The sequence below is a fragment of the Somniosus microcephalus genome, chromosome 6 (assembly GCF_052327205.1).
Source record: "Somniosus microcephalus isolate GS21.2 chromosome 6, FLI_Smic_1.0, whole genome shotgun sequence".
NCBI classification, from domain to species: Eukaryota; Metazoa; Chordata; class Chondrichthyes; order Squaliformes; family Somniosidae; genus Somniosus; species Somniosus microcephalus.
Window position 1 is genome coordinate 259,913,932 of NC_140992.1, and position 14,437 is coordinate 259,928,368.

General features: G+C 43.8%; 1 protein-coding gene across 1 annotated transcript in view; it reads right to left on the reverse strand.

Annotated features, from left to right (window-relative positions):
- Positions 1–1,669: 1,669 nt before the first annotated feature.
- Positions 1,670–14,437, reverse strand: part of dusp22a (dual specificity phosphatase 22a) — a 203,937-nt gene continuing 191,169 nt past the window's right edge. The window contains exon 8 of the mRNA XM_085991802.1: positions 1,670–2,504. Coding sequence (XP_085847928.1) covers positions 2,298–2,504 — 207 coding nt within the window. The 3' untranslated portion in view covers positions 1,670–2,297. The remainder of the gene's footprint in view (positions 2,505–14,437) is intronic.

A 14,437-nucleotide genomic window follows, 5' to 3' on the forward strand; every position in this document is an offset into this window, starting at 1 on the left:
ACAGAAACAATATATTTTTCAAGCACCGTGCATTAGCTCTTTATGACTTCTTACTTTTTAAGATGGAAGCCTTTTTTTTTATTTTAGATGTACCTTTCTGCAAAAACTTCACTTCTGATGCCAAAGACAACCAATAGATGGGCAGACTGGCTGCTATCTAGTCTAAATATCTTATTCTTCTCTTTTTTAATGCAAAACTTAGATGAGGGGCTAAGACCTATGGCGCAGGATGCCACCCAGACTGACAAAAGTTGCACAACGGATAAATCACCGAAGTAGTGGTTCAGTCCCACTAAGCTGGAGTTTTAAAGTCTGTAGAGTGTAGGAGAAAAAGGAGAGGCGAGTTCCACAGTGTTGAGAATCAGTGAGTTGGAGCAGGAGATGGTGTAGTGAGTCTTTCCAATGCAGTGACCATGCAGGGAGGAGGAAGATCAGACTAGATACTTTTACTTTCCAATCCACATGACACCACTTCTCCAGCTGTATCATATGTGCAATCTCCAAGTAACTTCCGTATACACTGACCACAATATCCACAAAACAATAAGCATCATCTCCGAATTTGAGCTAAGCAAGTGAAAAGTAAATCCAGCAATTTTTCTGAGAATGTAGAACACATGTCCTAAATGGCCATGACTGGAAAGTCAATAGAGGTGTATAAAAGGGAGGCATGACTTACACCGAGCCACCATGGCTAACAAAATTAGCGGAGCAGCCTCAATGGGAGGAATGGAGAACTCTTGTTCCAATTTTTTTATGATCGATAGTAAAACCAGAGGGCCTGGGTTTAAAAAATTATTATTTAAATATATTTAAAATATATTACTTAAATGCAATTTTTCTTATATCTTCCTAAGGTCTGAAAAAATTGTGACTTTGAAGACCCTAATGGCAGTAGTTTTAGTTTTAAACTCTCTTTAGTTTTTAATAACTAAATCCTTATGGACATAAGGGGTCGGCCATTTAAGACCGAGATGAGGAGGAAATCCTTCACTCAGAGGGTTGTGAATCTTTGAAATTCTCTGCCCCAGAGGGTTGTGAATGCTGAGTCTTTGAGTAGATTCAAGGCTGAGATAGATAGGATTTTGGACTCTAGGGGAATCCAGGGATATGGAGATTGGGCGGGAAAGTGGAGTTGAGGTCGATGATCAGCCATGATCTTATTGAATGGCGGAGCAGGCTCGAGGGGCCGTATGGCCTACTCCTCTTATTTCTTATGTTCTTATAATCACGCCAATATACGTGACACAAATCCAGGTCATAGCAAAATGTCATAAGGAAAATGAAGCTCCTGAGATGCGCTCCCAGTGAGCACCGCTCTGCGCTGGGAGCAACTGGATCAACAACAACTTGCATTTATGTAGCGCCATTAACATAGTGAAAAGTCCCAAGGCGCTTCACAGGAAAGCAATCAGATGAAAACTGACACCAAGCCGAAGAAGGAGACATTAAGACAGGTGACCAAAAAGCTTGGTCAAAGAGGTGGGTTTTAAGGAGGGCCTTAAAGGAGGAAAGACAACACGGTTTGGGAGAGGGAAAATTCAAAGAGGGAATTTCAAAGTTTAGGGCCTAGGCACGGCTGCCAATGGTGGGGTGAAGGAAGTGGTGGAAGGACGAGAGGTCAGAGTGCACTCACCTCAGCGTATTAAAAAAAATACCACACTGCAACTCCAATTATAGATTTTATTTTTCTGACGAAAGGTCATCGACCCTGAAACGTTAACTCTGTTTCTCTTGCCACAGATGCTGCCTGACCTGCTGAGTGTTTCCGGCATCTTCTGTTTTTATTTTGGATTTTATTTTACTCATTGTAAAAATTCATTTTGGCCAAACGAGTAAAAGTAAACACAAGAAACAATCACTGACATGTGCAGCACTGAAAGCAATTTATGTGGTTTTGTGTGCATTTTACAACGCTGTCAATGCCTGTAGGTAAAAGTAGCAACCTTGTTCATTGTTAAATAACTTATAGCCCTAAATGGCTGTGCCCAAAGATACTGCAGCAAGCGTCTGTTCTGAATAAAGGTTAGGAGCCGGCCAAATCTAACTGAATACAATATAAAACCTGCAGTCTTAGTTAGGCACTTGGTTTAATGAAAGGCACAATGCGCACACTATAGCTAACAAGAACATTATTGCAAGTGATAAATAGAAAAAGGACAAACTAAAGTCTAAGTTATATGCCTTTCTGCTGCACCATATTGCACTGTTGGTATATATGGCTGTATATATTCTTGCTGATTTACAATGAATAAAATGATGCTGAAACATCAGGCAGTCATGCCCTGACACTCCTCTTATCTGTTCACCCAGCTGTGGGTGGTACTGCCATAGGCATTGTAAGGAAGAGGGTAGACCGCTGCTGTGTGATTTGTCCAGTGACGCTCCCCGTGTCTCAGCCGCTGCTGCTTTTGTTGTTCGTCGTACTGAGACAGCAGCTTTCGTATCTCCTGCTTGTCGTTAAATCGATTTTCACCGTATTCCGTCTGAAGCCATCTCCGATACTGAAACAAAACAGGCACAGAGTCAAAATTTTGGTTTCCTCCCCGGAACGCACTCGGGCAGAATTGACAGAAGTCTGATGCTTCTGTCCGAGCCTGGGAGTGCCAGGATTTCCCGTCCCAGGCCATTAACGTAGTTTGGGGACACCCCTCCGCTGTGGCTCAGTTGGTGGGACTCTCGCCTCAGAGTCAGAAAGTTGTGTGTTTAAGGGACTGGAACACAAAATCTAAGCTGACACTCCCAGTGCAGTGCTGAGGGAGTGCTGCACTGTTGGAGGTGTTGTCTTTCAGATGAGACATTAAACCAAGGCCCCGTCTGCTCTCTCAAGTGGACGTAAAAGATCCCATGGCACTATTTCGAAGAAGAGCAGTGGCGTTATCCCCGATGTCCTGGCCAATATTTATCCTTCAGCCAACATCACTAAAACAGATTATATGGTTATTATCACATTGCTGTTTGTGGGAACTTGCTGTGCATAAACTGGCTGCCGCATTTCCTACATTATAACAGTGGCTATACTTCCAAAGTACTTTATTGGCTGTGAAGCGCTTTGAGACATCCTGAGGTCACGAAAAGCGCTATAGCAATGCAAGTCCTTTTTTGGCAGGGCACAGCACTCTCCTAAGGGGCAGAACATTGAAGCACAGCTACATGTCAGATCTCTGAGATTGGGGCCTTTTGGCCACTGATGGATTTCAGCAGCCAGGAGGTCCCCATTACCTGTAGATATCCGGAGATGGTGAAACGGGATTGGGAATTAAAATTTAAAACTGTCTGTCTTTGGCCTGCCTCAGGGCCTGCACAGACCCTGCTGGTCAGCGAGGGTACAGGAGTGACAGCGCTTTGTTTCACTGGCCGCCCCAGAATGTCCCCTGCTGCATCATGTGCATTGGGTTGATTGACCTGCACCCGCTACAGGCACAGGCCCAGGTCTCGTCCCACCCCAAGGAAAGTCCTGGAAATCCCAGGGCAATGCAAAAAGGTCTCCACCCCTAGGCCAAGGTTCAGGACAATCTGCTCCAATGATTCTTACTGGGGTATAATTCCATGTGCACTGCCAACCCACCTGCACCTTAAAGAAAGAAAAGAAATACTTTTTTTTAATTCATTCACGAGATGTGGGTATCGCTGGCAAGGCCAGCATTTATTGCCCATCCCTAATTGCCCTCAAGAAGGTGGTGGTGATCCGCCTTATACAACTGAGTGGCTTGCTAGGCCATTTCAGTGGGCAGTTAAGAGTCAACCACATTGCTGTGGGTCTGGAGTCACATATAGGCCAGACCAGGTAAGGACGGCAGATTTCCTTTCCTAAAGGACATTAGTGAACCAGATGGGTTTTTATGACAATCCAGTAGTAGTCATGGTCACCATTACTGATACTAGCTTTCTATTCCAGATTTATTTAATTAACTGAATTTAAATTCCCCAGCTGCCATGGTGGGATTTGAACTCACGTCTCTGGATCATTAGTCCAGGCCGCTGGATTACTTGTCCAGTAACATAACAATGATGCTACCGTACCCCATACTTGCATTTATATAGTGCCTTTAATGACCACCGGACATCCAAAGCACTTTACAGCCAATGAAGTACTTTTTGACGTGTAGTCACTGTTGCAATGTGGGAACCTCATCCAAACATGTGAGGTTGGATATTCTTTGTCAAGTAGCTACTCAACCATCAGATGTATGGCAGCTGAGCCCAATCCTGTCCTCACTGAACATCTACACATTTTCAGCAGGGATCACAGGATAGTTTTAGGGAGCAGGCACCCTGGCTGATTTTTCCTCTCTCTAGCCCAGGGCACCAAGGCCCGGTGTAGTACCACCACTGCTACCTTGGCTGAGAATCAACTGACAGCACAGATTGGGAATCAATCCTGGGGCTTTCCTGATCTGCATGGCACATGGGGCAGTGTGTTTGCCAACTAGGCCATTGGGGGAGGCTATATAAAAAAAAGACTTGCCTTTATACAGCACCTTTCACAACCACTGGACATCCCAAAGCGCTTTACAGCCAATGAAGTACTCTGACAAGTGTAGTCGCTGTTGTAATGTAGGAAACGCAGCAGCCAATTTGCACACAGCAAGCTCCCACAAACAGCAATGTGATAATGACCAGATAATCTGTTTTTAGTGATGTTGATTGAGGGATAAATATTGGCCAGGACACCGGGGAAAACTCCCCTGCTCTTCTTCGAAATAGTGCCATAGGATCTTTTATGCCCACCTGAGAGGGCAGACGGGGCCTCGGTTTAACGTCTCATCCAAAAAACGGCACCTCCGACAGTGCTGCACTCCCTCAGTACTCCACTGGAGTGTCAGCCTAGATTTTTGTGCACAAGTCTCTGGAGTGGGACCTGAACCCACAACCTTCTGACATCAGAGGTGAGAGTGCTACCCACTGAGCCACAGCTGACACTAGCACAGACTGCCAAGTGTATATCCAGCAATTATAGGTTTGTGGTGATTCCAGGGCTCACATTCTCCAATTCTGTCTGTTTTTTAATTAGACCCAGTGGTTTGCAGCACTTGAACAAGTCAAGCTCCATTTTGAAACTGCATATTCCAGGATTAAGATGTATTGCATTCCACAATTCCACCCGTTTTTCCATGAAATTCTCAAACCACAGCCTTACCAGTATTTTAATACTTGTAGGCAACATATACTTAAATTGAGCTTTTTGCAGTCAGAACAGTAGTCATCACGCCTGTGTACCAATACACTGTGCCACTGTGAAGGAATACGCCATATAACCTATTCAGAAAAATACACCATCTTATGAAATAATTCTGGGCTTATTAAAACATGACAAACTGGGTTTGGAAATTTAGAAACCTAACTATGAAAAAGCTTTGAAAGCATTCTGGCTATTGAGATAAGATAATTGTTGACACTGAATAAATAACCTTATTGAAACAGAAGGTGAAGGGCTCTGACAAGCTGAATTTTTGGGAACGAAACAATGGTTCACCATGGATAAGGTTTTCTAATTTACACTTTGTAAAGAAGTACATAAGATAAGGAACATCTGCCCTCGTAAAGGTGACATAAAGTAAGGAACACCTGCCGTCACACCGTTTTTAAATGGTAAACTTAGAACACCTAGAGATGAGACATGAGTCTGGCTGAGGTGGCAGTAAGAATTGCAGAGGTCGGCAGAAAAATGACTAGAGATAATTAGCTTCCATCAGCAGAAAACCTTAAAGGAAATACCACTGGAAAAGGGTATAAATATTGAACTCTCAAATGGGATAACAGACTCGCTTTAATCGGGCAAAGCAATTCTCGGCTTCAGAGGCAGCTCTGTAGTCTCCAACTCTTTGTACCTCGGGGATCAAAGGTATTTGATATTGGTGGATATCCTGTATAAGAACTTTAAGAAATGTAGTATTGTAGCGAAGTTAGGATTTAAAAGTAAGATTCTCTGATAATAAGATCGTAAGTTTTCTCTTTTTAGAACGGTTAATGTTGCAATTGATTCACCAACTGTCGGTTCTTTAATAAATCTATATATTTTTAGAATTGTCTCACATAAGACTTCTGTATCAAAAACTCGCAAACTCAATTTCTGTATACTCTTTGGTGAAGAGTTACAGATCTGGGGGAGTTTTCCGAACCCTCATAATATCCGGAACGTTACAGTCTAGCTAAACTTATTAAAAGCGCTATCTGGAGGACGGTAACATTCTCGGGTTGTTCCTTTCCTTTAGGGAGAGATAGCCCGGACCTTTAGACCCAATTAAGCATCTTTAGGATTCGGCTACCTCAAACTTTAGTTGAAAGTGAACATCTAAGAAATACACCTGATCCGGGGTAGCTTTAAAGGGGCTAGGACTAGTAATTGTCCCTTCACCATGGAATGGTAATCTGTGCATTTGTGAGCATGTTTGCTCACGTGGCAAGTTTCCAAATTCAGATAATCATGGGAGCACCAACACCACTGGGATTGCAGCAGTTCAAGAAGAAGGCCCATCACAACCTTCTCAGAGCAACTAGGTGTGGGCAATAAATGTAGCCTTTCCAGCATCACCCAATTCTCAAGAACAATTTTTTTTAAAAGAATTCACTGGGTGGAGGCTGCACACTTGCCCATGGGGAGAGAGGAAAACCAGCGGGTACCTCAACGTGGGCCATCACTGGCTACAAAAAAGCAGCATTGCCACCAGGACACATCCTCTTTACATGATAATTATGAATGAGGAACACCATTCAGAAGCGTCCTACATTACTTCCATTGTAGCATCTAATTGTTTCTAAAATGCATCCAGGGCTTTTCACCTCAAGCACTCTATCTGGAAGTCCATTCCAAGTGTTGGTCGCTGAACGTGAAGAAGTTCCTCATATCTGTCCTAAAATTACCTTTTACTAATTTGAACCTGTGTCTCCTTCTCCTACTCCCACTATTTAACTTAAAAGTAATATTCCAGATTTACATTTTCCCTATCATTTATTACCCTTATATACCTCTATAACCTCACCTCTCGGATGACTCCTTTCCACTTTTTCCTCATAACTTTGACACTCAGGACCAGTCTCATGGCTCCTCCCTGCACTCCCTCCAGTCCTTGAATATCTCACTTGTGTTTCGGCAATCAGAACTGGACACAGTCCTCAATGTGCGGTCTGACTAGCCCTGCAGTTTGATCACGACTTTCCCTGACTTAGATGTTACTGTTTGGGCTATGGAGTTTAACAATCTATTTACTGATTGTTGCTCTACATTGGTTGGACATGTTTAGCATAGCGTCTACCAAGACTTCTATGGCTTATAAATTGTGGTCAGAGGTATATCTCCGAAGTGCACCACCGACTCGCAAAACAATTATGAAATTAGCTGCTGCGAAGAGTTGCGGTCTCGGGCCTCGAGGCGGAGGGCAACGAAATGGCCCACGGATCCCAGGGACGCAGGCGGTGCGGAAGCGTCCCTGGGATCACTTGGGTCCGGTCCTCCAATCACAAAGGAGAATTCCATTGCAATCATTTACCAAGGGAATCCCCTAATGATATGCAATGGAATCCTGAAATGTAAAAATGCACAATGTACAGAATTGCAATTTTATTCATAAGTTCCTTTACTGTACCAACCTCAATAAAAGTGACATTTTTTGATAATTTTAAACATCGTTAAGATTGTAATCCGGGCCAATATTTGCATAAACTTATTTAATAAAGTGTATGTGCATAATTTGGGATTTTTAAATGTTTTATTTAAGTCTTAGATATCCCCTTACACTGATGCAAGCAGGCGCAGGGCCTGCTTGCATTAACCACAAGTCTTACGTGGGCAATTGCTGGCCAGTTGCTGGGCAAATAACCCAACTCTGCGCCAGCGATTGCCAGCGCACGTGGAAATCCAGAACCTGTGGGGCATTTCAAAGGGTTTATGACGGCGTACTCTGAGAGTACGCCATCACAGACACCGCAATTTCAGGGCCTATATCTTCTTTTCATCCTTTTATATTTCAGCACCATTCACGGCGTGCATGTGTCACTTATTTTTCCATCCTATGTGCAGTGCTTTACGCTTGTCTGCATTAAGTTTCATCTTCCATTGATCCGCCCACATACTTATTTTTTCCAAATCACTTGATAATTTCTGAGCTGCTTCCTCCGATTCCAGTGGCCCTGCCAGTTTGGTATCATCAGCAAATCTGACCACCTTGTATTGAGCTTCTGAGTCCAGGTCATTTATGTAAATAAGAAATAGTAGTGGGCCCACTCAGTACTTTCTCCCAGCCTGACACAGTTCCTCTAACAAGTACTTGCTGATATCTACCCTTCAATCAGTTTCTTATCCATTCCAAGGGCTTACCCTGAAACTGCACAGCTTTGTGTTTGACTCATGGCCTTTCTCTTAGAATTTTTTCAAATGACCTCTGGAAGTCTTGGTGCAATTTGCCCTCGGGCTTTCCACGGTCCACTTGGGATGTTAGTTCCTCAAGTTGAAGGGGGTCGTCAAGCAGGATCTTCCCCCTCTGAATCCATGTTGCCAATTTCCTTAATTAGGTTATAATTATACAGATACTCCTTATGTTTGCTCCTGATTATCAATTCTATTAATGGCTCTGTAATTGCCTCTTCCTGTTTATCTGAATATGACTGGAATCAATGAAAGATCTTAAAACAGAAAAGGACTTGACTTTTTTTTTAAGTTAACCCAAAAAATGAAGATTGAAAACCTACTCCTCAAAATGTTTAGTTTGTCAGACAAAGATGGAACTTCCAAAAGGCATTTGATAAAGTGCCACGTAATAGGCTTGCCAGCAAAGTTGAAGCCCATGGAATAAAAGGGACAGTGGCAGCATGGATACGAAATTGGCTAAGTGACAGGAAACAGAGTCGTGGTGAACGGTTGATTTCAGACTGGAGGAACTGGTGTTCCTCAGGGGTCGGTACTGCTTTTCTTGATATATATTAATGATTTGGACTTAGGTGTACAGGGCACTATTTCAAAATTTGTAGATGACACAAAACTTGGAAGTATAGTGAACAGTGAGGAGGATAGTGATAGACTTCAAGAGGACACAGACAGGCTGGTGGAATGGGCGGACAGGTGGCAGATGAAGTTTAACGCAGAAAAGTGCAAAGTGACACATTTTGGTAGGAAGAACGAGGAGAGGCAATATAAACTAAAGGGTACAATTCTAAAGGGGGTGCATGAACAGAGAGACCGGGGGGTATGTGTGCACAAATCATTGAAGGTGGCAGGGCAGGTTGAGAAAGAGATTTAAAAAGCATATGGGATCCTGGGCTTCATAAATAGAGGCATAGAGTACAAAAGCAAGGAAGTTATGATGAACCTTTATAAAACACTGGTTCGGCCACAACTGGAGTATTGTGTCCAATTCTGGGCACCGCACTTTAGGAAGGATGTGAAGGTTTTACAGAGGGTGCAGAAAAGACTTACAAGAATGGTTCCAGGGATGAGGGAGTTTAGTTACGTGAATAGACTGGAGAGGCTGGGGTTGTTCTCCTTAGAGCGGAGAAGCTAGAGAGGAGATTTGATAGAGGTGTTCAAAATCATGAGGGTCTAGACAGAGTTGATAGAGAGAAACTGTTCCCGTTGGTGGAAGGGTCAAGAACCAGAGGACACAGATTTAAAAGAATCAAATGCGACATGAGAAAAAACTTTTTTACGCAGCGAGTGGTTAGGATCTGGAATGCACTGCCTGAGAGGGTGGTGGAGGCAGATTCAATCGTGGTTTTCAAAAGGGAATCGAATAAGTACCTGAAGGAAAATAATTTGCAGGGCTACAGGGAAAGGGCGGGGGAGTGGGACTAGCTGAAGTGCTCTTGTAGAGAGCCGGCACAGGCTCGACGGGCCAAATGGCTTCCTACTGTGCTGTAACAATTCTATGATTCTATTCTATGAATCGCATAAATATACCAGCTTAGTTAAATATTAATGTAAAACTAGAAACCGGGCCACTTTCATTGCAGAGGTGCAGAGCTTGTTGCGAAGGCACGAGAAATGAAATTCATCTGGAAAGGTTCTGAGTATGGACCTGTGACTGGCCTTTTAGAGTCACCAGAGAGTGGTTTGTGTATGGTCTGTAGAAGGAGAGGCTTAATCGGGTAAATGGCCTTTTCCAATTCCAAAATTATGTTCCTGTTCGTAACTATATTTTTATTATTATGTATTCTATTTTTAAAAGAAGTTTGACATGCATGGTGAGGTTGTTCTTAAGGAGAAATTCCAGCAATCTTTTTTACTTCATCTCGGGAGTAACTTTGTGAGGCTCCGCTCCGGGTTAGTTGCAGAATCATCCCGATAGTGTTATAGCCCCGATCACTGGCCCACGCTAGTGAGGCTCCACGTTAGGAGCCGTATCTCACAGCATTACAGTACTGCCCTTGGCTGTTGCCAATTGCCACTCTCCACCCAACGTTACGAAGCTAATTCTGCAATTCCACTCTCCCAATGAGGAGTCGCACACACAAGGAACACATGTTGGAGAGTATAGGATACACTTTAGCCGCCCTGTCTGTGACCCATGCTCCCGTCCACACTGGGAGCGAAGGGACGTGGAAATATGTTTCATTATACTGAAAAACAAAAAAAGTTTAAAAAAAATATCTAGTTGTGGGTCCTGACAACATTGCGGCTGTAGTGCTGAAGACCTATACACCAGAGCTAGCCATTCCCCTAGCCTAGCTGTTCCAGCACAGCTATGACAATGGCATCCACCTGGCAATGTGGGGGATTGCTAAGGTATGTCCCATCCAGAAAAAGAGATCAATCTAACGCAGCCAATTACTGGCCTATCGGCCTCCTCCCAATTATCAGCAAAGTTATAGTTCCATCAAGTGACACCTACTGACCAATAACCTGTACAGTGATGCACAGTTCAGGTTCTGCCAGAACCGCTTGACTGCAGACCACATCACAGCCTTGATTCAGACATGGACGCAAAAGCTGAGGGCAGGTTGAGTAGGTGCTCTCGACATCAAGGCTACAGTCGACCGAGTATGGCACCAAGGAACCCTAGCAAAACTGAGACCAAAGGAAAAACCATTTAGTGGGTGGAGTCAGACTTAAATCAAGCCGTCTCGGAATCCACAATGTAAGATCAGGACCTGGTGTATCTGGGTCCTGGCCTAACTCGTGGCTCTTCCAGTGCACTCCCACCAGAGTTACGGCAGAAGTTGTGCCGAAATGACCACAGATTTCTTGTTTGATTAAATCAAAGGCTATTTTGATTAAATTGAAAAACCAAGATACACAGTATAGGACACCACTAGGTTGAAAAGAACAAAAGGTGAAGATGAAGTAGATGAAGAAGTAATGATTAGGTGAGACGGGGTGGGAGGCGGGCGGAAGAGGAGACGGAAAGAGGGAAATTACACAGAAAATGATCACTTAGCTGAGAAAACAAGATTATTTATGGGAATGGTGTCATGAATCTTATCATGACTCATGAAGTAACACTGGGCGGCCAGCTGGTGGCGCCATCCAAGGAGTATAAATACTCGGGCGTGGGCCCAGCTTGCTCAGGATGTTTCTGTAACCAGGAACTAGTGATGTAACTAGAATCTCATGGTTGTGAAACAGTTGATTAAAGCCTTGTTTTATACTCAAACCAAGCGCGCAGTAGTCTTTTTACATCAAATGGTAAAAGATCATTTTTATATTTAAAACCCTTATGATGCCATGGCTTTTGTCCTCTGCAGCATTAAATCCTGCAGATCCTTCACCGCTGACCTTGCCAAGGTCCACTGGCCTCGTGTGCCCTAATGGAAGATCCTTGGCCTTATCTTCAAATCCCTCTATGGCCTCGCTCAACCCTATCTGAGCAACCTTCTCCAGCCAAACATTCCTGTCCCACTCACTCTTCCTGTGGCTCCACATTACTGTGTGTTCCGTGCTTCCTTGGCTCCACAAGCCGACGTTGATCATTCAATCGTGACCACCTCTGCCACCTGAAATTTCCTCTTAAGACTTCACCTTGCTACCTCCCTCCCTGCCTTCAGAAGCTTGCAAAACACCTGTTATCTTTGACCGTCCTCTCTCCTAAATTTCTTGCGTATTTCCTGACAGCTATTCACTTCTCCACATGGTTAAGCACCATGAGATATTTCTTTTACAGCAGGTGGTTGTTGAGTACTATTGGATTGTCACTGGAACCATTAACCAGTGCCCAGCTATGGTTAAAAAGAGTGTAATAAGGTAGTGGGTTAAATTTGTCGAGGTGCCAAGTACACGTCAAAAGAGATGATATTGTGGCTGCATAAGACACTAGTCCCACAACCATTTGGAGAGGTATCATTGCTTTTTACTTAGTACAAAAACGAGCAATGAATATAATTCTGGGTACGAGGAAAGGTTAAGGAAATTGGTCTTGCTTTCTTTGGAAAAGAAGAAACTTTGAGGTGACATAACTGAAGTTTTTAAGATTATAAAAGGAAATGACATCGTTGACCCAGGCAAACTGTTGATTATGATGCAGGGTTTCAATATCAACCCAGTAACATGCAGAATGAAAATAAAGTTTAAAAAAAGATGCTGTTTTATCACCAGCTGATGCCTCGATCTATTTAGTTTTATAGGGATTGAATTCAAATAAGGATCAACGTCAATTATGCTTTTTAAGAAAACGTCTTCAGTTCTGAATGAGTCTTGGTCTAACAAGGCTGCATTCATACTGTAGCACGTATCTATGAATGGCACAGAATGGCTTCAGTGGTTGTTTACTCACTAGATTCTACCAGGGAATTTCCATTGGAATGCCCCCCTGCTGCACTTTGGCTCATAATCATTTTGTGACTGAGAAATGTTTTAACTCTATGTAACACTCATGAAGGCAATCTGTCTCCCTCCCATAGATGCACACATCCTCCCCTTTTAGTGTTTGAGCTGGTAAGTCATCCAAATAGCAGACTGCAGAGACATATAGGGGGGGAAATTCAGTTGTTTGCGCCGCCCGTTAGTGCCTTAAGAGGGCGCTAATGGGGCGCAAAGCAACTAGCGCCCGGGCGCGGCGATGTTTGCGCCGCTTGCGAAATTAACTAAACATTTTGCAGCGGCGCTAAACACTACCGCCACGATCTCCTGCGCCGGTAGATCGTGATGTCAGTCAAGTGCGCAACGCCCCAGTAGCGCCCGGGACCGGATATTGAATGGCGCCCCCTGCTTTACCGCCTGCCACTAGCAACGACAGGTTGAGGGGAGAGTTTTGCAGTCAGGAAGGGACTGGGGGAGCGCATTTAAAGGCGACCGCTTCCTGCCTTTTTTTGTTGGTGACATTTTTGCACCACGCATTCTGAGAGAGAGACTTCTGGAGAGATTCAACGCTGTGTGAAGGAGTTTTGGGTACTGAGCTGCACTTTGCAGGTTCATTTTGATTTGCCCTTCCTTGCTTCGCCAGCGCTCTGAGGTAGCAACTCACTCCTCAGCCTTTGCGCCTTAAGACAGGTGTGACGCGCCTGGTTTAGCGCTCCAATCACCTCCAAGGGCGATAAAAGCCAAGTTTGTCGTCGGAGGCGATAATTAGCGCCAGGCGCTAAACTTTGCGCACGGCCGATAACGGCGCCCCAAATGGGGCGATACTGAATTTTTCCCCCATAGATATTAAAGGCACACTGCCCCCATGAAAAAATATCTGGCAAAAATGTTACTCGCTTGTTTAAAATCACACAAAAAAAAAATGTAAATCCCATTGGAAGATATCATTTTGCCACTTGGGCATGAATTCATCAAATCAAAAGTAATGTCAGGAAGTGTTACGGAGGATCGGGATGTTGGGCGTGGAACAGCTCACCAAGGGCTGTTGTAAAAAAGAAAGACAAGCATTTTGTAAGAATACCAAATGTACCGACAAGCTTTGAGAGCAAGAGACTGCTTGGCTAAAACATTTGTAAAAAAAAACTGATGTGCTTGCAAGCTGTTTTTTTTCTCCAAAAGATAAGATCTTGAAAATTCTGTGAGAACCAGGAGTCAACCTTCAGATGTAAAAACAAGGGCTCTCTCCAACCCCTGAACGTCTGGCCTTGGTTAACTAAGCGTCAAAACAGATAGGAGAGAAAGAGAGAGAGAGAAAACGACGCTATTCACACAGTGCGGGACATGAATGCTGTGGGTGAGTTGCCAAGTTTTGGGGTATAAGTGATGCTGTAGATTGATGCTCGTGGCTGCAGTCGAGGGCAATTTGGTCAGTAGACAGTTAAAGTCATACGGCTAGTCGTCACTGAATTGACCTCTCACCGGTGTTAGTACGTACGTGGTTGCTTATGATCACTTGAGCTTAAAGTAAATGATTTAGATTCGTGCGTGCTTAATTGTAATAAGTCAATGAATTGAGTGCGAATTGTTTTTGGTACTTACTCGTAACCTCTTGCTGATTTTAAGTAAAGAATAGTTTACCCTGAAATCTTTGTCTCGAGTTGTCTGTTCCACGGGTCTGAACTCTATAAACTGTCAGACAATCTGAACGTC